General features: G+C 41.4%; 2 protein-coding genes across 2 annotated transcripts; one reads left to right on the forward strand and one right to left on the reverse strand.

The window, feature by feature from the left end:
• Positions 1-500: 500 nt before the first annotated feature.
• On the reverse strand, positions 501-16,206 carry LOC123997964 (frizzled-6-like). The gene is made up of 8 exons (XM_046302720.1): positions 16,049-16,206; positions 14,056-14,367; positions 9,283-9,479; positions 8,576-8,984; positions 6,160-6,762; positions 3,333-3,481; positions 2,671-3,115; positions 501-2,552 (listed from the first exon to the last, which is right to left on the reverse strand). The coding sequence occupies exons 2-8, from the start codon at positions 14,236-14,238 to the stop codon at positions 2,487-2,489; spliced, it is 2,052 nt and encodes a 683-aa protein (XP_046158676.1). The 5' UTR covers positions 14,239-14,367; positions 16,049-16,206; the 3' UTR covers positions 501-2,486.
• A 5,042-nt stretch (positions 16,207-21,248) lies between these two features.
• On the forward strand, positions 21,249-22,656 carry LOC123997566 (telethonin-like). The gene is given in 3 exon segments (XM_046301944.1): positions 21,249-21,514; positions 21,747-21,955; positions 21,958-22,656. Coding segments are annotated over 3 exon segments (552 nt in total). The 5' UTR covers positions 21,249-21,362; the 3' UTR covers positions 22,149-22,656.
• Positions 22,657-22,728: the final 72 nt, after the last annotated feature.

Genomic DNA, 22,728 nt, shown 5'->3' on the forward strand with positions numbered 1-22,728 from the left:
ACTACAAACAATTATAGCTTATGTCTATTGATGCTTTCAAGACAACTAGGAACCCAGAAAAGAACAAGGTCAAATCATGACGTCAGATATTTTCAGGTCAAAAAATCTGAGCTCTAGAAACACAGTTTCTCGATTTGTAATTCAAAGTTGGATGAACGTTCAAAAAGATTTTTCCCAGTCGGAGCTACTTTTTTCCCATCTTGAACACACTGAAGTCAGAAGTCTGAGATTTCCAAGTTCCCAGTTGTTTTGAACACGAACAAATAACACAGACATAATAATAATAATATATATGCCATTTAGCGGACGCTTTTATCCAAAGCGACTTACAGTCATGTGTGCATACATTCTACGTATTGGTGGTCCCGGGAATCGAAACCACTACCCTGGCGTTACAAGCGCCATGCTCTACGAACTGAGCTACAGAAGGAGCACGTGACCAAATGACAACATGGTTCAACGTCTGTATGGGCGATACAAAACCAGGCATCCATTCATGAGACAAAATACATTTCAGTTTATTCTATTCAATAATCTTTTATTAAAAGGAAATAAAATTGATACAAAATATATATCAAATAGTACATACAACATAACACTACAAAAGTTCACAAAAATGTATAGGGAATTTAAAATAAAAATGTTCTACAGCCTAACAAGTCTATATGCAATCAAGGATGAGTAGTGGTTATATTATTCATGTGTGAAGGAGTGGAAGCAAGATAACACATTCTCTTAAGCTGGAACCTTTGTCTTCTGATAGCCACATAATACTATACAAAATATTTACTGGATGAAGATCAAGGACAGGGTCAGATTAAAGACAATAAAACAATTCAGCATGGAGGGATTCAAATACTTATCAAATTATTGTGAGTATGTATGGATGGATAAATGGTTTTTATTAATACAGTGTGCAAGACTTATTCCCAACAGGCCTTTCGGGAAAATACTTGCGAGAAAAATGTGTAGTCAAACACAGTTCATGGATTACCAGTAAGTATCATGCCAATTGAAATACTGAACAAAACCCACACATTTGTCAAAAAATATCAACTCCACTAGGTACATGCATTGGATTGGATTTCGTCTCTGATTTTTCTACTGGTGTTTTCATATTGTATCATCAGTTATGTTAGGTATATATACTACTATATTTGGTTTAAAGATAATTACGTAGCAGAAATATAAACTTTAAAAAAATACATTCTATTTCAGTACAAATTGTACAGTATCAATCCGTCTTTGCACTGGGTTCATCTTTAAGTGGTAACTCCTCTAGTGTAGTGAGATGTCCAACCAGAGCCAGAAATAAGCCTGGTTACTTTGTCCACATATTTCACTGGAGATGAATGCACACATGGAATGACTGTCACACATGTAAAGCATCTGTAGGTAGACAGACAAAAAGTAGGTTATCTGAAGACCATGATTTAGTTCATGGGGCACATTCTTCAAGGAACTGTAGTATAAAAAAACACATGCTCCACTCAGATTTACAGGAAATGAAGTTTACGAGAAGTCAGCAAAATTGAAAAATGCTTATGTAACTATTTATAAAAATACTGAAAAACACTATAATGGAAATGGAATGAAAGTAGAGTAGCATACTGAGTGTATTGGTAGTGAGAACCTCCCGTCTACTGCAACTACAGAACTGCTATGTTTGCTTCTCATTGTTTCATGATGGAATTGTCTACATTCACATGACATTGACCATTTGAATACAAAAATAAAATAGATTTAACCAACATAGCTAGATATCGTTGAAGTTCTGATTGTTTGGTGAAACCTTCGCGATTTTCAGATTTTCAAGCGCTTAAACTCAGTGTAAAGACTAGTCCAGTGATAGAAAATAAAATAGTTTACAATAATATTGCCAGTGTATATTCTACACACTTTACATATCAATCTACCCTCAGAAAAGTACATAAACAATATGTAAAGTGACTGTTTTCCAGCAGGGAAATGCAACCATCGGTCTGAAGAGCTGCATGATTCTCTAACATCATTCACCTTGATGTGGCCAGTGATCCAGTCAAGCTGACTGATCAGTAGCTACACCTGTTGGGTCAGTCACTGAAGGGAACTCTCTAGGAACCTGGTGGCCCACCTAGTCTCTTCCTTCCTGTCTCTGTGGTGTGAAGGAAAACTCCTGTCCTCTGAATTTTCTCGACTTCCTGCTGGTTTTCTCTTCTCCCTCTGGTACTTAATCGATCCACTAATATCATTGATTGTTCTGAGAGTGTACACATCTGGTATGGTATGACAGGCTAAATCAGTTGCTCATTTGAAAGGAAGAACAAAAACCAGCAGACACTCAGTCCAGCCCCTGAGGACCAGAGTTGCCTGTCTCTGTTGGTGTTAAGTATCATAGGACCCTGTTGATTGGGCTCAGCAGCTGCTGTCCTTCTCCTTTTTCTCCTCTGGTAACTGGCGAACCAGGTGAGGGACGGAGCCTTTCACACTGCCGCTGTGGGAGTTGCTTAAAGCCAGGTGCTGTCCACTGGGCATCTGTCTCGTCTCTGATAGTTCACTCCGGGGGAGTCATCCTACAAAACAAGTTTGTAAAAAACAACTTGTAAACAGTGGAGTGGACAAAACCTTTTGAAGTACGTATGTGTAGGTCAGAAAGTACTTGGGCAAAACGGTGAAAGTATCGGTCTTTACCTTCCCTCTGGGACTCTGTGGAAGCTCTGAGCGGCTGCTAACCTTGCTGGAGCTGCCCTTCTTACTACGTCTCTCTGCCCTCTCTTTCCCTCCAGACAGGGCCTGTCCACTGGGCTGCCTCTCCCTGTCCCTCTCCCCCAGCCTGGAGCCACGGGTGGAGCTGCCCCTCTCCAGCTTCTCCCTGGCAGAGGCATCAGATGAGCCCCTGGCCTCAGAGAAAGAAGCCTGGCCCCGGATGGCCTCATGGTTGCCCAATGCTGAGGTGCAGTGGTTGCCTGTGGCACCTGTGGCCGAGGCACCGGTGCTGGTGCCCATGGACTTGGAGATGACCTTGAGTTTGTGGGAGCCGGGGTTGTAGTGGTTCTTCTTGTGCTGGACACGGCTGTTGTGTTTGAGGAAGAACTCACAGGACTCCTGGAGAACTCTTCGGCTCTCACTAATGGGGCTGGATAGAGAAATAGAATTAGAACACAGTAGAATTATATTGATCTGCAATCTGGGAATGTTGCATACTGTAAAAAAAACCAGTTGCTTCCCAAATGGCACCCTATTCCTTATACAATGCACTACTTTTGCCTTAGGGTGCCATTTGGGATACAATCCATGGAAGAATATGATTTGTTTCAGCAGTTGAGAGACAGGCATTAGTGAAGTGTCCTTACTCTTTCTTCCTGGTCCTGTTGAAGAAGAAGGCCCATTCTGAGCAGGTCTTCTTGCTGCTGACCCAGAACACAGCTGAGATCCCAACCACCAGGGTCATCAGGTATTTAATTAGGAATAGGGACAGGTCTGGACGACCAGACTCTGTAGTCTGAAACAGACATTACAGTGTTATAAACCGGACGGCCTGAGCCCTGAATGCGGATTGGCTGAAAGCCGTAGTACATCACGGGTATGACATAAAAATACGTTTTACTGTTATAATTACGTTGGTAACCAGTTTATAATAGCAATAAGGCACCTCTGGGGTTTGTGGTATATGGCCAACCCCTTAGCAGTGGAATATTAGACATATACTACCAGTCAAAATATTTAGAACACCTACTCATTCAAGGGTTTTTCTTTATTTTTACTATTTTCTACATTGTAGAATAATAGTAAAGACATCAAAACTATGAAATAACACATATGGAATAATGTAGTAACCAAAAAAAGTGTTAAACAAATCCAAATATATTTTATATTTGAGATGGGTTTTGTGGGTGATTGTTCCTGTCTCTGTGTTTGCACCAGATAGGACTGTTTAGGTTTTCACTTTTCTTGTTTTGTATAGTCTGTTCATGTATAGTCATCTTTATTAAAAACATGAATAACCACCACGCTGCATTTTGGTCCGCCTCTCTTTCACCAGAAGAAAACCTTTACAGAATCACCCACCACAACCGCCATATCCTTGTGAGACGCGGTGTGGGTGAACGGATGATCTAAATGACTTAAATGTAAATGTAATGATCTCCGCATGTGTATTTCCCCACTGTAAAGCGAGGAGAAGGTGTTATGGTGTGGGGGTGCTTTGCTGGTGACACTGTCTGTGATTTATTTAGAATTCATGTCATGTATTGTCATATATTGTCATGTCTTGTCCCTGTGCTTTCTCTTCTATTCGTTTCCCCCTGCTGGTCTTATTAGGTTCTTTCCCTCTCTCTATCGTTCCGTTCCTGCTCCCAGCTGTTCCTCATTCTCCTAACTACCTCGTTTACTCTTTCACACCTGTCCCCTATTTTGCCCTCTGATTAAGTCCCTATTTCTCTCTCTGTTTCTGCTTCTGTCCTTGTCGGATTCTTGTTTGCTGTGCTGTGTTCTTGTTCCGTCCTGTCGTGTTTTGCCTTCATCAGATGCTGCGTGTGAGCAGGTGTCTCTGTCAGCTACGGCCTGCGCCTACCCGAAGGGACCTGCAGTCTGTGGCCGCTTATCCTGTTATTCCCCTCTACAAACTAGAGGATTTCTGTTATCCCCGTTTGGACATTTCCTGTTAAGGATTCAGGATTTGTTATTTTCTGTTTGGACTTGAATAAACTCAGTTTCGGTTAAGTCGCTTTTGGGTCCTCACTCACCTGCATAACAATTCAAGGCACACTTAACCAGCATGGCTACCACAGAATTCTGTAGCGAATATGCCATCCCATCTGGTTTTGGCTTAGTGGGACTATCATTTGTTTTTCAACAGGAAAATGACCCAAAAACACTTCCAGGCTGTGTAAGGGCTATTTTACCAAGAAGGAGAGTGATGGAGTGCTGCATCGGATGACCTGGCCTCCACAATCCCCCAAATTCAACCAAATTGAGATGGTTTGGGATGAGTCGGACCGCAGAGTTAAGGAAAAGCAGCTAACTGTGGGAACTCCTTCAAGACTGTTGGAAAAGCATTCCAGGTGAAACTGGTTGAGAGAATGCCAAGAGTGTGCAAAGCTGTCATCAAAGCAAAGAATCTCAAATATAAAATATATTTTTGATTTGTTAAACACTTTTTTGGTTAATACATGATTCCATATGTGTTATTTCATAGTTTTGATGTCGAAAATGTCGAAAATAGTAAAAATGAAGAAAAACCCTTGAATGAGTAGGTGTTCTAAAACTTTGGACCGGTAGTGTACATTTACATTTGAGTCATTTAGAAGATGCTCTTATCCAGAAAGACTTCCATTTATCTTAAGATAGCTAGGTGGAACAACCACATATCACAGTAAGTACACTTTTTCTCAATAAAGTAGCTATCATCAAAGCTAGAAAGAAGGTGGGGGGTTCAAGAACAATTGTGTTGTTTCAGGATTATTTTATTATCATCCTTTTTTGGGAGGGGGATTATTTAAGATACTCTATGAAGATGTAGGGTTTCAGGTGCTTTCGGAAGATGGGAAGGGACTCTGCTGTCAGGGGGAAGTTGGTTCCACCATTGGGGTGCCAGAACAAAGAAGAGCTTGGACTGGGCTGAGCAGGAGCTGGCCAAGAGACCAGAGTTGGCAGAACAGAGTGCTCAGGTTGGGGTGTAGGGCTTGAGCATAGGTAGGGAGAGGCAGTGTTCCGAAGGCAAGCCCCATGGTCTTGTAGTGGATGAGCTTTGACTGGAAGCCAGTGGAGTGTGCTGAGGAGTGGGGTGACATGGGAGAACTTGGGAAAGTTGTAAAACCAAGTGGGCTGCAGCGTTCTCAATAAGTTGCAGGGGGTTGATGGCACAACAGTGAGTTGCAGTAGTCCAGACAGGAGAGGACAAGTGCCTGGATTAGGACCTGCGCCGCTTCCTGTGTGAGGTAGGGTCGTCCTCTACGGATGTTGTAGAGCACCACACCCCCTCGTGCCTTATTGCTTAATGACACCATTTCCATTTAAACATCTGCCAAATATATTCATACATTTTACTGTGGCTGAAAGAAGGCATAAGAACAGCAATGATTTTTAACATCTATTAATTTTAGATTAATTTTGCAGTGGCATATATTCATAGAGATATCAAATTATTATGAAAATGTTCTAGTGCTGAGCGTGTGTTACCTTGTGTGAGCAGGGAATGCTGTACTCCTGGCAACGGTCATTGATCCAGGTGTTTTCCCAGGTGGATCGCTGGCTCTGTTCATAGATATAACACCCCTGCAGAGTGACCAGGGGCACCAGGTACAGACCACTGAACACTCCGATACGGATCATAAACTTCTTCAGCTTCTCCTGGTTCCTCTCATCGTGCTGGATCACCTGACGCACGTTGTTGAGCGACACGATCCCAGCCAGGAGCAGAGACAGCCCAACCACAACCCCGATACACAGTGGCGCCAGCACAAAGTACCGCAGCGCGTCCAGATCATAGAGCCCCACGAAGCACACCCCGCTGATGTTATCTCCCTCCACCTTGTTGAGAGCCAGTAGCATAACGGTTAGTGCTCCAGGGATCCCCCAGGCGGCAGAGTGGAACCACACCGCCTTCTTCTCGATGGCCTCGCAGCTCCACTTGGGCCCGGCGGCCAGGAACCAGGTGATTGTGAGGATGACCCACCAGACGATGCCGGCCAGGGAGAAGAAGTAGAGTAGCATGAAGAGTAACGTACAGCCTTTACTCTGGGAGCCCAGTACCACCGTGTCCATGGCAGCCGGGTGCACCGCCTGGCATGAATGAATAAATAGATTAACGAATGAATGATCACTTTTATGTCCCGTAGAGAAGTTTTCTAGGAAAAGAAGAGGTATACCTGGCATACATATAAACATCACCATATATAGCTACATGACTTCAGATATCATCACAGGACATACATCACCAGACATGGTTTGTGTCCCAAATGGCACCCTATTCCTTACATACAGTGCATTCGGAAAGTATTCATACCCCTTCACCTTTTCCACTTTCTTTTTTACATTACAGCCTTATTCTAAAATGTATTCAAATTCATGTTTTTCCTCATCAATCTACACACAATACCCCATAATGACAAAGAGAAAACAGGTTGACATTTTTGCACATTTATTCAAAATTAAAAACAGAAACATGTTATTTACATAAATATTCAGACCCTTTGCTACGAGACTCGAAATTGAGGTCATGTGCATCCTGTTTCCATTGATCATCCTTGAGATGTTTCTACAACTTGATTGGAGTCCACCTGTGGTAGATTCAATTGATTGGACAGCCTTTCAAAAGGCACAGAACTGTCTAGATAAGGTCTCACAGTTGACAGTTCATGTCAGAGAAAAAAACAGGCCATGAGGTCAAAGGTATTGTCCATAGAGCTCCGAAACAGGAGGATTGTGTCGAGGCACAGATCTGGGGAAGGTTACCAAAACATTTACGCAGCATTGAAGATCCCAAGAACACTGTGGCCTCCATCATTCTTAAATGGAAGAAGTTTGGAACCACCCAGACTCTTCCTAGTGCTGGCCGCCCGGCCAAACTGAGCAATCAGAGGAGAAGGGCCTTGGTCAGAGAGTTGATCAAGAACCCGATAGTCACTCTGACAGAGCGTTAGAGTGCTTCTGTGGAGATGGGAGAACCTTCCAGAAGGACAAACATCTTTGCAGCCCTCCACCAATCAGGCCTTTATGGTAGAGTGGCCAGACGGATGCCACTCCTCAGTAAAAGGCACATGACAGCCCGCTTGGAATTTGCCAGAAGGGACCTAAAGGACTCTCACGACCATGACAAACAAGATTCTCTGGTCGGGTGAACCAAGATTGACCTCTTTGACCTGAATGTCAAGCATCATGTCTGGAGGAAACCTGGCACCATCCCTACGGTGAAGCATGATGCTTTTCAGTGGTAGGGACTGTGAGATTAGTCAGGATCGAGGAAAGAATGAACAGAACAAAGTACAGAGAGATCCTTGATGAAAATCTGCTCCAGAGCGCTCAGGACCTCAGACTGGGGCAAAGGTTCACCTTCCAACGGGGCAAAGGTTCACCTTCCAAGAGGACAATGACCCTAAGCACACAGTCAAGACAATGCAGGAGTGGCTTCGGGACAAGTCTTTGAATGTCCGTGACAGAGCTTGAGAGGTTCTGCAGAGAACAATGGGAGAAACTCCCCAAATATAGATGTGCCAAGCTTGTAGCGTCATACCCTAGAAGATTCAAGGCTGTAATCGCTGCCAAAGGTGCTTCAACAAAGTACTGAGTCAAGGGTCTGAATACTTATGTAAATGTGATATTTATATATTTTTAATACATTTGCCATTTTTTTTAACAAAAAATGTTTTTTCTTCGTCATTATGGGGTACTGTGTGTAGATTGATGAGGGAAAAAAACAATTAAATCAATTTTAGAATAAGACTAAATGTGGAAAAAGTCAAGGGGTCTGAATACTTTCCGAATGCACTGTATTACAATAGTTTAGACCAGGGTTCAATAGGGCTCTGGGGGCTGGTCTAAAGGAGTGCACAATACAGGGGATTGGTTGCCATTTCAGACACAGACATAAACAGACCTTGTTGCAGGATGCATTGTTCCCCAGCAGGAAGCCAATGAAGTAGATGAGCGACACGAAGCTGTAGCACACGGCGTAGAAGATGATTGGCCGTTCGGGGTAGCGGAAGCGTTTGACATCGATGAGGAAGGTGAGGAAGGTGAAGAGCGTGGCGCAGAGGCAGACGATGGAGCACACCCCGATGAAGGTCTTGGCGAACTCGATCTCATGGGGCTTGAAGTACATGTTGGAGCAAGGGGGAGCGCAGTCCCTGGCACCTAGGAACGTGGATCCCTGTCCGGGCCGAGTCTTCAGCTGAAGGGGGCACCAGAAGCCCATGTCCCTCTTGGCAGACAGAGAGCTCTTGGGTGTGGTCAGTCTGGTTGGTGGCAGGGCTGAGCCATCAGGAGAGTAGAGGCAATACTCCAATCTAGAGGAGAAAAAGTAGGGTAAAGAGTCAAAACCATAACTAAATGAATACCATTTGAAAACGTAGTGCTGATAAATGTAATAACTGGTTAACTGTCTGTTTTCAAGCAGTTTATAAACGTTTACTATTTGGTCACCTGAAAAATGTCAGGCATGTGTCTTTTCATCTATAAAACTTGGCACGGTACAACACGCCTATGTATGTAACTGATGTTGTGGTTCAGTGAACCTCGCACACGTGATGAGTAACCTGGCCTGAGACCTGGAGAATTGAGTTCAACTCAGTCAGTCACATTTACCTGTCACACTGCAGCTCCGGAGGCCAGGTGATGCCGAAGGTGCCGATGTCCTTCCTGCAGTCTGACCTCACTTTCTCACACAGGTCACGACATGGCTGGATCACTTTGGTGTCCTCAGTGCATGCTGGGATAAAGGCCTGACACAGGAAGTGATGTACGTCTGGAGAGCAGCGCAGATTGACCAACGGCATGAAGGGCTAAGGAGACAGGAGGGAGGGAAGGGGAGCGAGAGAGAAAGAGAGAGAAGGAGAAAGGGAGAGAAAGAGGAAGAGAGAAAGAAAGAGGGAGAATGAGGGAGCGAAAGGGAGATCAACAGAGAGAGCGAAAGATAAAAATCTGAATTTATCTATGGTTCAAGAACATACAGTAAATGCTAGGGTTACAAAATTCCAGTATATTTTCCTCAATTCAAAGGTTTTCCAGAAGTCCTGGTTGTAGTTTCTGGATTTATGTCTTTCTGTCCTAATTCTAGGAATCTTCCAACCAGGATTTTGGGAAAACCTGTGAAAGTGACCTGAATTTTGCTACCCTAGTAAATACTAGCACTGTAGCTGTACCTGTAAGAATGGAGCTGAACAAATGGTCAGACATGTTTTTAATCCAACAACCAATATTGATTTCAACTAGATTCATCTAGACATCACAACAGTTTGTAATTAAAAAGTCAGTCAACGGCCACAATACAGTCCATGCAGTTCCCTTGCCATGGGCAGATCCAGAAATAGAATAGTTTTATTTTCCTGTACACGTGACTTGGTTGCAAAAGATTAAAAGGCTACAGTACATAAGAGGCTGTAATGCACTGTATGATGGTGCCACACAAAGGATTCCTTTCACAGGCTGTCTCAGTTTCTTTCGTTTGAACAGATTTGAGTAGGGGGGGGGGCATCAGGAAATGACTCTGGGACTATTTGGAAACAAGGAGAGGGATGTTGACTGGAATGGACAGAACTGTTGGGCTTTTGCTCAGTATCCATTCCATCACACTAAAGCTGCAGCTCTGATCTAACAACCATTCGAGTTCACAGTGATTTCTACCAAAGCATGAATGTGGCATTGTTGAGTCACGCTAAACAGAATTTATCCAAATAAACAGATCTTGTCGAAGTAACGACCATATCACAAAATCTTAAGATACCATCTGTAACGAATGCCACAAATCATTCAACAAAACAAGTAACTGTATCCTTCAAAGGTTACAGACTGTATCATGTTGCCATCTTAATCTAAGGGCCACTTGGTTTGGATCAGATACACCATATTATCAAACAGTCCTGTTCAGTTTACAAATGCAGTTATGCAGGAATTTTTATTTTACCTTTATTTAACCAGGCAAGTCAGTTAAGAACATATTCTTATTTTCAATGACGGCCTGGGAACAGTGGGTTAACTGCCTGTTCAGGGGTAGAACGACAGATTTGTACCTTGTCAGGTCGGGGGTTTGAACTCGCAACCTTCCGGTTACTAGTCCAACGCTCTAACCACTAGGCTACGCTGCCGCCCCAGGAAGAACTATGACTGCTGGAGGCAGTGAATCCAGCCGATGTTTACACTGTATAAGCAACATTTCCCCATCAGCACAGGGCCAATCTAACAACCACACTATTCAACGTTCTCTCCCTGACGGTTTCCCCAGCTCCAGGCTGGCTGCAGCCCAGATCTAGACGGGGGCTGGGGTACTGGCCCTCCGACTGTATGAGTCCTTGTTTCACTTCTTTGGAGGTCCCAAACTCCATCTCAAAGAGCTCTTCTTAGTCTACAATCTGCCGTTTCTTGTATTTTTCTGTGGAGCCACTGTAAATAGTTAAGACATTTATTATGTATTGGAATTGGGGCCTCTGTATGTCTTCATTCAAAAAGAATGATCCCTCCACTGTGGATTTCCACTCAAGGTCCCTCAACTATGGATAACAATGACTCAATGAATTTACTGCAGTGGGCTAAATCAGGGTCACACAGAATGTTTCTTGGTAAGGCCTTAAACAAATCTACTTTGAAACAAAAGTATACACCTCACACACATGGTTATGGGCTTTAAAAAACGAAAACACCTGTACCATGTCAGATATAGAGTTGAAATGTATTCCATTTAGATTTTGCATCCCAATATTACACTTTATATACATTACAGAAAACTGAAATATAACAAAAACTTTGACATAGAAACACCGGATTTCCTTCAGTTAAAAAAAAATATGTTTATTAATTATTAAATTACGAAAATATGAATAACATTTCACCCATAAGGCTACTAGACAGTGATTTGGTCATTTGACTGCAGGAAAGGGCTGGCTACGCATTATGGCATCCTAACTTCAAAATGCAATGGTTGAGTATGTAATGTATTTTAAAAACATATACTAGTTTTCACTCTATTTAGGTCTATTTCCTTACAGGTGCTGAAAGTGTTCCTACTAAGCTGCCAAACACTAGTGGAATATTGGCACATTGATATCGTAACAGGAACAATGCCCCTGAAGGAAAGGGATAGTCCTCAACCCGGAAAATCCTATCAAATAATACTGAACAGAAGAGCAACAGGAGAGTCAACTTCATAACAATACATAGATCCCATTATGGCACACTTTCCAACAGGCCATTTGGTCAGATTGTCTGTCAGCAGTAGGTACTGCATGCATCTATTACTTTAGATACCAAACACTGACATTCTTAAGTGAAGTGAAGGAGTGAAAGACAAAGAAAGGAAGAGAGGGGGAGGTAGAAATAGAGAGAGTACAGTGTAGAAGGAATGCTGGCTAGTCTTTGTGTGAGGTAGGTGTGTCTCCCTCCCCTTCCTCTCCTAAATCAAAGGACGCCCCACACGACAAAGTACCCAGAGTTCCCTGTGGCTCCCTGAGGTTGTCCTGAAATAAGAGGAGCACCTCAGCTCAGCCTGATAGATAGACATCACACAAAGAGTCCTCCAGCATATCACTGTCTGCCCCACACTGATTTAAATAGAGTACAGACTTAACTGAATTAACCATAAAGATGGAATGCAATATGACATTTTATGAAATAGTTTGAGGAATGGCCTTGTCTCTGAGAGAAGATCATCAAAGCCAGATGATGTGATGGCAGCTTGCCAAAGGATACCGACCATACCGTTATGCTTGTTTACAATGAGGTTGGAACTCAATCATGGTTACATGAAAACACTGTGGAGCCGGCGTGAGATACGGGTCGGAAAACATACCTCAATGGACCTTTATCCACTCTGTTCCATCAAGAAGATTGAAATACTGCTACTTTTCCTGGAAAACTGCCATTTTTGTCTTCATGCTAGCTACCAGTAGCCACAGCAGCTATTATAGAATGAACAACAAAAGGAGCTGTTTGGCTGACACTGCCATTCCAAAATGGCTGCGGTGACTACTGCTAGCTAGCATGAGGACGAAAAGGAACGTTTTTGGGAAAAACTAGCAGTATTTCAATCTTCTTGGTGCATCAGTGTGGATAAAGGTAACATTTGGAGTACAATTTCAAAGCAAAAGAGAACATTCACACGGTAGTGACTCCTCTATTGAAGTTGAGGTATATCCCATCCCTGCATTGAGGTATCTTTTCCAACCCATATCTCACGCCGACTCCATGATGTCTTAACGTAACCATGATTGTGTTCTGACCTATGTGCTGCTCTGTGTAAAAAAAAAACATAACAGTAGGGTATCTTTTGGCAATGATGGCAGGTAGCCGGGACTGCTGACATCGGAACCCCCCCACTGGGGGAAAGGAGTTCCAATGACGGTCCTTAAGGCTATTATAGCTGGTGGTGGTGTGGAGGTGGATGGCTGTCGAAAACTGTTGCTGAAAAATAGCAAGTGAGAGAACGAGGGTAAGTTGAGATATAAATACCTCCCTAGATTTACACCCATTGGTTGAGAGAGAGGAAGGTGATAATTGCAAAAGTGAGTCCATAGGTTAAACAGCAAGCGTGAGGAATGTGCATTATTGTGCCGTGTTTATAGGCTATTAGGTAAATGACATTCCACACATGGCTAATAGGAAAGAGAAGAAACAAGACGCTATGCTGACGATGATACGTTTGTACTCACTTCCAATATGCCTGTGGAATAGGAAACAAAAGCGAATTATGTTATGCTTACTGGATGAAGTTAAACAAGCATTCAGTCTTCTAATTAAACTTTCGTAAACTACATTACTGAACTGAACCCTGCAGCTACAGTGAGAGAGGATGGAAGACCTTTGAGAATGCTAAGACACACAAGCTTCAATACTTAGCTATCAAATCAAACTTTATTTGTCACATGCATTAAATACAACAAGTGTAGACCTTACCGTGAAACGCTTACTTACAAGCCCTTAACCAACAGTGCAGTTAAAGAAGTTAAGAAAATATTTATCCATTAAAAGAATGCATTTCCTCTACATCTTAGCAAGTTCATAGAGAATGGTTTTAAAATAGTTATTTTAATACACAATTATCCTTTTGCACCTGTTGGATTCATGGCACACATGTAGAGGTTTAAAAAGGTTTTTGTAGGTTGTCATTTCCATTTTGACATTTTAGACTTGATTTTCCCTTACGAAAAATGTATCAAACCCTACAAAAATGGCCATTAATTATAATCGACATAATAAATAATTCACATTTCCTGTTGCCCTAGGATTATTTTGGGATAATTGTCCTGCTGTAGCAAATTGGCTCAAATTAAGATCCTACATCTGTAACAAACTGCAAAGTCATTTTTCCCTCTATGCTCCAAGTTTGATGGGAAATCTAAGGGTTTTATCACAGTGAGAAACACTCACCTCCATCCTGCTGGCTGCTATGTCCTGGTCATAGTGCTCCATCATGTTGGGAAAGAAGGTCATGTTGTAGAGCATCCCCAGGCAGCGATGCACCTTGATGGGTTCACAGGTAAACAGACTGTGGGCGTGGCAGCTCCTCGCACCTATCAGTGCCAGGCACACCCAGACCAGCCTAGGTATCATTATGGTGGCAGCCAGTTGCTAGGCAAAATTATTTTTGTATAAACAGCTCTATTTGGTTCAGTGGAGGGATAACTTTATGTTGGAGGCCAGATCACTCTTCATCCACATTCCTCTAAGCTTGCTGGGGTCCTATGGAGACAAAAGGAGTAACGACAGGTAAAACATTCCCATCTGCCACCACGGCATCAGCACAGTGGCACATTCGGAAATCCCAAGCTTTAAAAAAGAACAGAGTATAATTTATCTGGTGTGTTTTGAAGGGCTAGTATGGAGTTTGGTTCCAAAGCATTAAAGGTGCAATGCAGGAGTTTTTATCTCAATATCAATCAAATAGTTTCTGGTTAACAATTAAGTACCTTACTGTGATTGTTTTCAAATAAAGTGGTCCCCCAAAAATTATTAGCTTCTTAGCGAAGATATTTGCTAGGACTGTCTGGGAGTGGTCTCAGTGGGGAGGGGAAAACTGAAAACTAGCTGTTATTGGCAGAGAGGTTTGGAACTCTCTTTCTTATTGGTCTATTAACTGGTGATATCACCAGGCAGGCCAAAACTCCATCCCATGAAAACAGGCTGAAATTTCAGTCGGTGTTTTCAAACAGCCCTTACACTAAAAGGGCATTGTCATAATTTTCACAATCTCACAGTATTATTCCAACCTCATTATGTGGAAATATGTATGAAACACAGGAAAATCACGTTATCTCACTGCATTGGGCCTTTAACGTCAATATTTTTAAAATGACTGATAAACTTGTCCTTATAAATAAGAATTTGTTCTTAACTGACTTGCCTAGTTAAATAAAGGGTACACACAGATAATTAATATTGATCTGAGTGGATTATTGCTAGTGAGAAATACATCTGTCCAGTCTCTTCTGCTGTGGGGAAAAGATTGTGTGGTGGAATTGCACACTGAATTGCAGACTAATTTAATAACAACATCAGCTTGTTGATACATGCTTGAAGCTTGGTATGTAACAATGTCTGATTGGAGCATGCCGTGCCATCTAATCTCACACAGGTAATCATTCACAGAAAGCACTGTCTGGAATGCATGCAGATTGCATTCAATAAGTGTATAATTTGCTGTACCTCAGAACATAAATCACTTATTTCACTTTTTCATCTGCTGTAATTGCCATTTGCACTTTTGTATGGTTGTTTATTTGTTGTTTTATTTAGTTTACATGTGTTTGAGCTGTGGAGAGAATTGCTTTATAAATAAACAAATCAATCAAAACTGATGTAATGATTATTATTATGACATCACCAAACAATCGAATGTTTTGCTACTGTATCGATTGGCATATAGCTAACCATACGAACCCCTTCATGACTTTTTCCATTATGTTCAGTAGCTTAGAATAGTTCAGCCAGCAAAAAAACATATTCGATACCCAAATTAGCATACTAACAAAAATAGTACTGAGAAAGGGCTATTGAATAGTAAAATGTTTTGACTTGGTCACAAATCACGTATACTCCGGTCAATATTTTTTATTTTAAACACAGATTTTTAATTTTTAATGTAAAAAACAACTACTTCAGAATAAAACCTATTATCAAAGGTTTAAGAAAATGACTATGCAGTTACATGGAATACTTAGAATAGGTATATTTCCTTCCTATGTGTTTCCCCCAAATGGGAATTCGGAAACTCCATTTGTCCCCCATGTCTGGCAGCCAACTTCGGGAAGTGCGACTAGTAAATATCCCTGTCTAAATGCCTTGGAAAGGGCCTCGATAAGTTATGTAACATTTGTAACATTTGTTTAGACAAGGACAGAAAAGTTACATCAATTACACTTACCCTTTCGTTGTTAGTTTTTCCTAAATAAAGGACATCATTCCATTGCAATCCTTTCGGATTTTGCGACGTTTCCAACGACTTTCAACTATTCTCCGCCTTCTTTCTTTCAGCTCCACATCCTGTCTGTCTCCGTATTCGATACAACACCCATATACAGTAATTACCCGGGGAAATATTGGCCGTTGTTATATGCTGTTATCAAGCGTAGACAGTGTAGCCAAAAACATTATGTATTTTATAATGGTACTATTCCAAGATGGATAATCCTCGATCTCAGATAATACATGCATCATAACGCTGTATCAACTTTGTACAATTAAATTATGACTTTTCTTACATTATTATATTTTTCACTGTAAGGGGAGAATTCAAGTTGTACATTAAAGACACAAAATTCACGTAAAAAAAGGCTACAGATGAGATCACAAAGAAATGCTGATCATGGCTGTATTATGTGATTGATTGGGTTCACCAGCAGATGGCAGGAATGGTTCTACGAAGCATAGGCCTACAGTGTATCATATTGTAGCCAATTTTGGGGATAAAAATCCCTTACAAATATCTAAATGTCATGCATAGGACTCAGCCATCATATTCATCTTGATGTCTGGAGACATCTAAGACACATACAGATGAGAAGTCTTGAGTTGAGACACCTTGCGACTAGGTAGTAGGCCTATCAGGTTTAAAAAATTAAAAAATGAGAGGCAGTGCACTACAGTAACTGAAGTCGTGTTTGGAGGGTCACATGTTATCACAATAATTGCGCACAATCTCTGCTGCATTCTATACACTTTTTCCTGAAATGGGGGGATTGGGTCTTGCAGCATAGCACTAGACTTCAGCAAATAAATATTTACTAGAAAACCTTTCACTTGAAAAACACTTATATTCACGCTGTCCCATCAGCAGCTGTTTCTTTCACCCAAGTAGGCTTAATCATATATCCCTAAGTGGACGACCACTGAAACATGATCGTACAACATTAAAGATGCCTGGCTACCGGAAGTCCTTACTCCGTCGAAAAGCTACGCCACGCCCACTGACGTTAGTTTGTAGGAACAATGGAGCTGAATAATTCAGTTTGTCATCAGGCATTAAAGTGATGCTCCAGAACTTTTGGATCATTTCAGCCAGTAGTTTTGAATGCGGTGCTCACAAGCCAAAAATGGTCTACGTTTTTTTGTGTACTATGGAATCCAATGGTGTACTTTCTCATTAATTTCATAAGATATGTTACATTTTTGCAATTCGTATAAAATGTTATGAATCCAATTCGAACAATGTTACAAATGTGTTGTGCATAAGATCCCGAACTGCATCTTTAACTTAATCACACATGTATTTCACTCTTCTGATTATCCCACTGGATCTTGTCTTGGAGTATGTCCTGTTTTCTCCATCTATGTCCACCAACCTTATCAAGTTTCTTCACCATTGAGACCTAATTGATAGCGATATCATAAAATTAAAGATATAGTAAGTCAAGGCAGAAGCTAGCAGATTCATTACTTACCAACAACAGCTGCAAATTCCAATAAAACATCAAGTTTTGAAGTTTACTTTCCTTGCTTTGTCTAACAACACTATCATGAATCTAGCAAATAATGTTTGTGGGTCAGCGTGCTGTATTTATTTTGTTTCATAGCACAAATGTTTAATGGCACGTTTCTCACATTGGCTTTAGCCACGAAGGGAGCAGTCCACCTGCCCCGCAAGTGCAGGGGGTTGCCTAGCAACACCGGCCTCTGGGAGTCGGTCTGCAAAGCACGATACATTCCCATGATTTGTGAATCAGTTTGAATCAGTTCAGACCGAACAGCTAATGCCACAGCCGACAGCTAAAATGACTTTGAAAAAATACGATTTCTGCTAATATGGTGAAGTATCTAACAAAATAGCTACATTATTGCTTTCACTAATCATAAAATATTTACATATAATAGAAATTTCAGTACATTTGTGGACAAAATTCTTACTTAGCCTATTCAACCTTGAATTAGTCTTGATACCATACCTGGAGGGTGATGCATCATATTTTATATGTTATAAAGTTATAAAAAGCATTATCTGAGGAAAGGAAACAGATAACCAATATTTTAGATTCAATCAGAAGTAACATTTTGCTCTCTTGTTGTTTGAAATGAACCTTTGCTCATTTACTTTCAGTGCCATGATAACTCTCCATCATACATATTTTCCTTGGGAACTGATGGATTCAACAGAACAGGCTGTTCTCATTGGGATGAATCCAAGTTAACTGTCATTGCCCAATACCAGCTTACTAAGTTTCAGCCTCACGTCTAGAGAACCTACGCCAAAGCCTGTGACAGCTTGTTCATTTAATTTTCCATGTGAAGTTGGGCTGAAGAATTGCTGATGTATTTGAAGTACTAAGCTTTATGACACCAATGTAGCTTCCTGGAGCAATGCATGATAACAGCTGCAGCACCTGTTGCTGACAATGGCATGTGGCACTGAATTATGATATAATCAACTTTGGCTGTTCTGTTCCTGAATCATCGATGGTACATTTTCAAAGCTGGAAAGAGGGAAAGTTGGTATGAGGTATGCAGAGAATGTCAGTTCAGGGAGGCATCGTCAATCTTCCATCACTGCATCAATCATTGCTCACATGCCTACCCGCTGAACTCATGGCATGAAGCTGTTTCATCACAGTGTCCTTTTCAGTGGGACGGAAAGTGAATAGCGCAGAGGCTTGCTGGGACATAGCTTCAGAAAGTGGCTGGGGCTGGGAAATAGCTGCCGAGGTTGACAGCCAAGGTGTCTGTTTCTGAGGCTGTGTTGATCTGGCAATGACTCTGAAACCTGACCATGCACCTTACAGAATGACCCCAAATAATTTCCCCAATGGGCACTTGATGTTCCTCAATCTTAAAGAGGCCGTTATACTGTCTCATAGACCCATCAGCCATGATTTATCAATGTATACTGAAAAATATATATACGCAACATGTAAAGTGTTGGTCCCATGTTTCATGAGCTGAAATAAAAAATATGCACAAAAAGCATATTTTTCTCAAAATCTGTGCACAAATTTGTTTACATCCCTGCATTTCTCCTTTGTCAAGATAATCCATCCACCTGACATGTGTGGCATGTCAAGAAGCTGATTAAACAGTATGATCATTACACAGGTGCACCTTGTAGTGGGGACAATAAAAGGCCACAAAAAACGTGCAGTTTTGTCACACAACACAATGCCACAGATATGCCACAGTTTTGAGGGGCAATTGGCATGCTGACTGCAGGAATATCTACCAAAGCGGTTTCCAGAAAATGTCATGTTAATTTCTCTACCATAAGCCATCTCCAACGTCGGTTTAGAGAATTTGGCAATACGTCCAACTGGCCTCACAACCATAGACCACCCCTGCCCAGTCATGTGAAATCCATAGACTAGGTCCTAATTTATTTATTTAAATTGACTGATTTCCCCATATGAGCTGTACCTGTATATTTTTGTTCAGTGTAGTTTGATTGGTGTTTGTATTCATCCCTAAAACTATGATTAGAAGAAAATGATCACATCTAAATAGTCAGTTCATAGTTTTGATGATTAATCTACCATGTTGTTATTAAAATGGTGTAAAGTAAAGATCACATTTAACAGAAAGGCACTATATGCACAGCAACTTGCGTGTGAGACCCACAGTTGGTCTATGACAAATGTAGCATAACATATTGTTTGTCTAAAGTGATGATTGGTGATCAATAAAGACACATAAACTTGTACAATTGGCTGTTTTCTTTAGAAAAGGATCTAGATAACATGTATGGCATCGCTAAAAAGGCCCTGATGTTGAAAATATCTTAAATATATTCTTTACTACTCAAATCTGATCAAATCTGTTCAGTGACAAAATAAGTATTGTTAAAGGACAATGTAAAGAGAGGTCCATCTATTGCAAAACTTCCAGATAGCATGCTAGCATTTCCAGGATCTATACCTCTACATCATCACATGGAATTTTTGTACCGATATAACTACAGGGCAACCCTTACTGAGGAATGCCTGGGTAATCCGTCCACTAATACATGCACTGATGATGAAAACTTTGACGCGTGAGCAGGAAGCTCCTGCTCCAGTTTCAACTGTTCTGCCTTACTATTATTCAACCATGCTGGTCATTTATGAACATTTGAACATCTTGGCCACGTTCTGTTATAATCTCCACCCGGCACAGCCAGAAGAGGACTGGCCACCCCACATATGCTCTCTCTAATTCTCTCTTTCTTTCTCTCTCTCGGAGGACCTGAGCCCTAGGACCGTGCCCCAGGACTACCTGACATGATGGCTCCTTGCTGTCCCCAGTCCACCTGACTGTGCTGCTGCTCCAGTTTCAACTGTTCTGCCTTATTATTATTTGACCATGCTGGTCATTTATGAACATTTGAACATCTTGGTCATGTTCTGTTATAATCTCTACCCGGCACAGCCAGAAGAGGACTGGCCACCCCACATAGCCCGGTTCCTCTCTAGGTTTCTTCCTAGGTTTTGGCCTTTCTAGGGAGTTTTTCCTAGCCACCTTGCTTTTACACCTGCATTGTTTGCTGTTTGGGGTTTTAGGCTGGGTTTCTGTACAGCACTTTGAGATATCAGCTGATGTACGAAGGGCTATATAAATAAATTTGATTTGATTTGATTTTGATACAAGAACAATGGACTCCGAACATTACTCTAAGTCTCCACCTAGGTTTATTTATACAACTGTACAATTCTTTGGGGGAAAAAATAGATGATGAATGAATGTTAAATACATTCAGATGAAGGTGAAAATGTTCCCTGTACTTTGGCTCTGACATTTGGGTGAAAGATGAAATACAATGTATACTATGTGCGCAATTCTGCCACCAGAGGTCATATTACATTGAGCAATATCCTGAAGCATTTACCCTATGAGATATCTGAGAAGTCTGAGGAGCATGACTGACCTTTAACCTCTTTGTGTGGTTTGGACTGGCTAATACAACGCTAATACAACTCAATGAAATTAAAGTGGTGTTCGTCACTCTTTCCACTGGTCGCCTTCCTCACAGGACAGCTGTAAACCAACCAGAAACGCCAAACAACCTGAGCCAACCACGGTGACAGCATTGGCAATGGTATGATGTAGTAGGGTAAAAATAGAACCTTAACATTATAAGAGGCTCTGGAGAACCACAGTACAACACACAACCGCACACACAGACCAACTGTCCTTCATCTCCATCCAAAATCAAGTCCCAGAGAAGCCTATAGATTAGCACATCTAACAGGTAGTCAGTGAACTCTCTCATCTCTGTCTCCACTATGCTCTACACACACAAGATTAACAGTCTAAACAGTGGGGATGTGTATCTGGTAAATGCCCACTGCGATGTAAAGGAGAAGGACCAGGAGAAGAAGGAGTCCTACCAGGCCACTTGGTTGGACTTGGTGATGGAAACAAGACCAGAACAACAGTATGTATATTAGCATGATAGAGAGTTTCATCAAATGTAGCTTTTAATCACTGTTCCAGCCAAGTGCTGGTGGTCATGTTCAATGTGTGCCACAAATTAATTATCATAATTCACTAAATGAACACATTTTCACAAAGATTATATTGGTCTTACAAATAAAGTGTCTAAGAACAGCAACAACAGCAGGACACTTTCAAACTGCTCTTTAAAAAATGCTTTTGCTTGATTCCAGGACCACATTGTTTGAAAACGACTCCTCGAGAAGGGAGACCTACAAGCAGAAACAGATGGCTCATTTCTTGGTCCAGAGAAACCCCAGTCAGAGGATCAAGATGGGCACAAGGGGTGGAATGCTGAAGGAGTACCAGCTGCCATACAAGAACGCCATCCGTGTGCCCATCTTCACTCCCAGCAAAGCCGTCCCATCCAAAGACCTGTACAGATCCCTTCTCCATCAGAGTACAAGTCTATCATGGAATTTGAGACAATCGCCAAAGGAGTATGTTCAGATAAACAGGAGATTTTCGAAATCACTAAGGACTTACCTAAGGTCTCCCAACCTATCCGTGTTAACTTCAGGGCATCTAGTCTTATATCCCCAACACGTGAGTTTTCACACTCCTTCAGGGGTTGAAAGGGAAGAATGAATGTAGGACGTTGGAGGTCAAATGTAAAATCAGAGGAAATGATATCAGCAATGTGTAAATGGAAAAAGGGAAAGTTGAAGGGAATTATTAATTTATTTATAAAAGAGACTTTTAATTTTAACATACTTCTGGCTCTGAAAGTTATGTTGAGGGAGCTGTTAACGTGTGGAAAGGATAAAGTGAATTTGAATGGAACAGTGCATGACACCATTTTCTGGGTCAGTATCATAGACATCATGGTCAGTATATTCAACCTAGGAAAGTTTTTCATTGGCAAACCTCTTAAGGTATTTTCATGGACATTAGCTGGTGCTGCTATAAAGGAAACAGAAAGTAATGTCGCCATCTAGGGGTGAAGCATCAGCATGGAGATGTATATGCCTTTCTTATACTATATGTAACTTTTTGACTGGTGTACTGTGATGTGATGTGATCTGTAATGTAATAAATACATCAAATAATAAATATGAATCCAAACAAAGGATTTATTTATGGGATCTCATCCCCCACCCATTCAGTATGTATTTTCACAGGTGTGTTTATTTAATTTAATTAACAGACAGACTT

Source organism: Oncorhynchus gorbuscha, linkage group LG15, assembly GCF_021184085.1.
Source record: "Oncorhynchus gorbuscha isolate QuinsamMale2020 ecotype Even-year linkage group LG15, OgorEven_v1.0, whole genome shotgun sequence".
Classification (NCBI taxonomy): Eukaryota; Metazoa; Chordata; class Actinopteri; order Salmoniformes; family Salmonidae; genus Oncorhynchus; species Oncorhynchus gorbuscha.

What these genes read in the sequence shown, in the direction of transcription:
- LOC123997964 (XM_046302720.1), bottom strand. Translation starts at nt 14,238, where the DNA reads ATGATACCTAGGCTGGTCTGGGTGTGCCTGGCACTGATAGGTGCGAGG. An exon ending in ACAATGCATCCTGCAACAAG is followed by an intron (nt 6,763 to 8,575) that starts GTCTGTTTATGT and finishes CATTCATGCCAG; the next exon opens with GCGGTGCACCCGGCTGCCAT. An exon ending in GCATTCCCTGCTCACACAAG is followed by an intron (nt 3,482 to 6,159) that starts GTAACACACGCT and finishes TGTCTGTTTCAG; the next exon opens with ACTACAGAGTCTGGTCGTCC.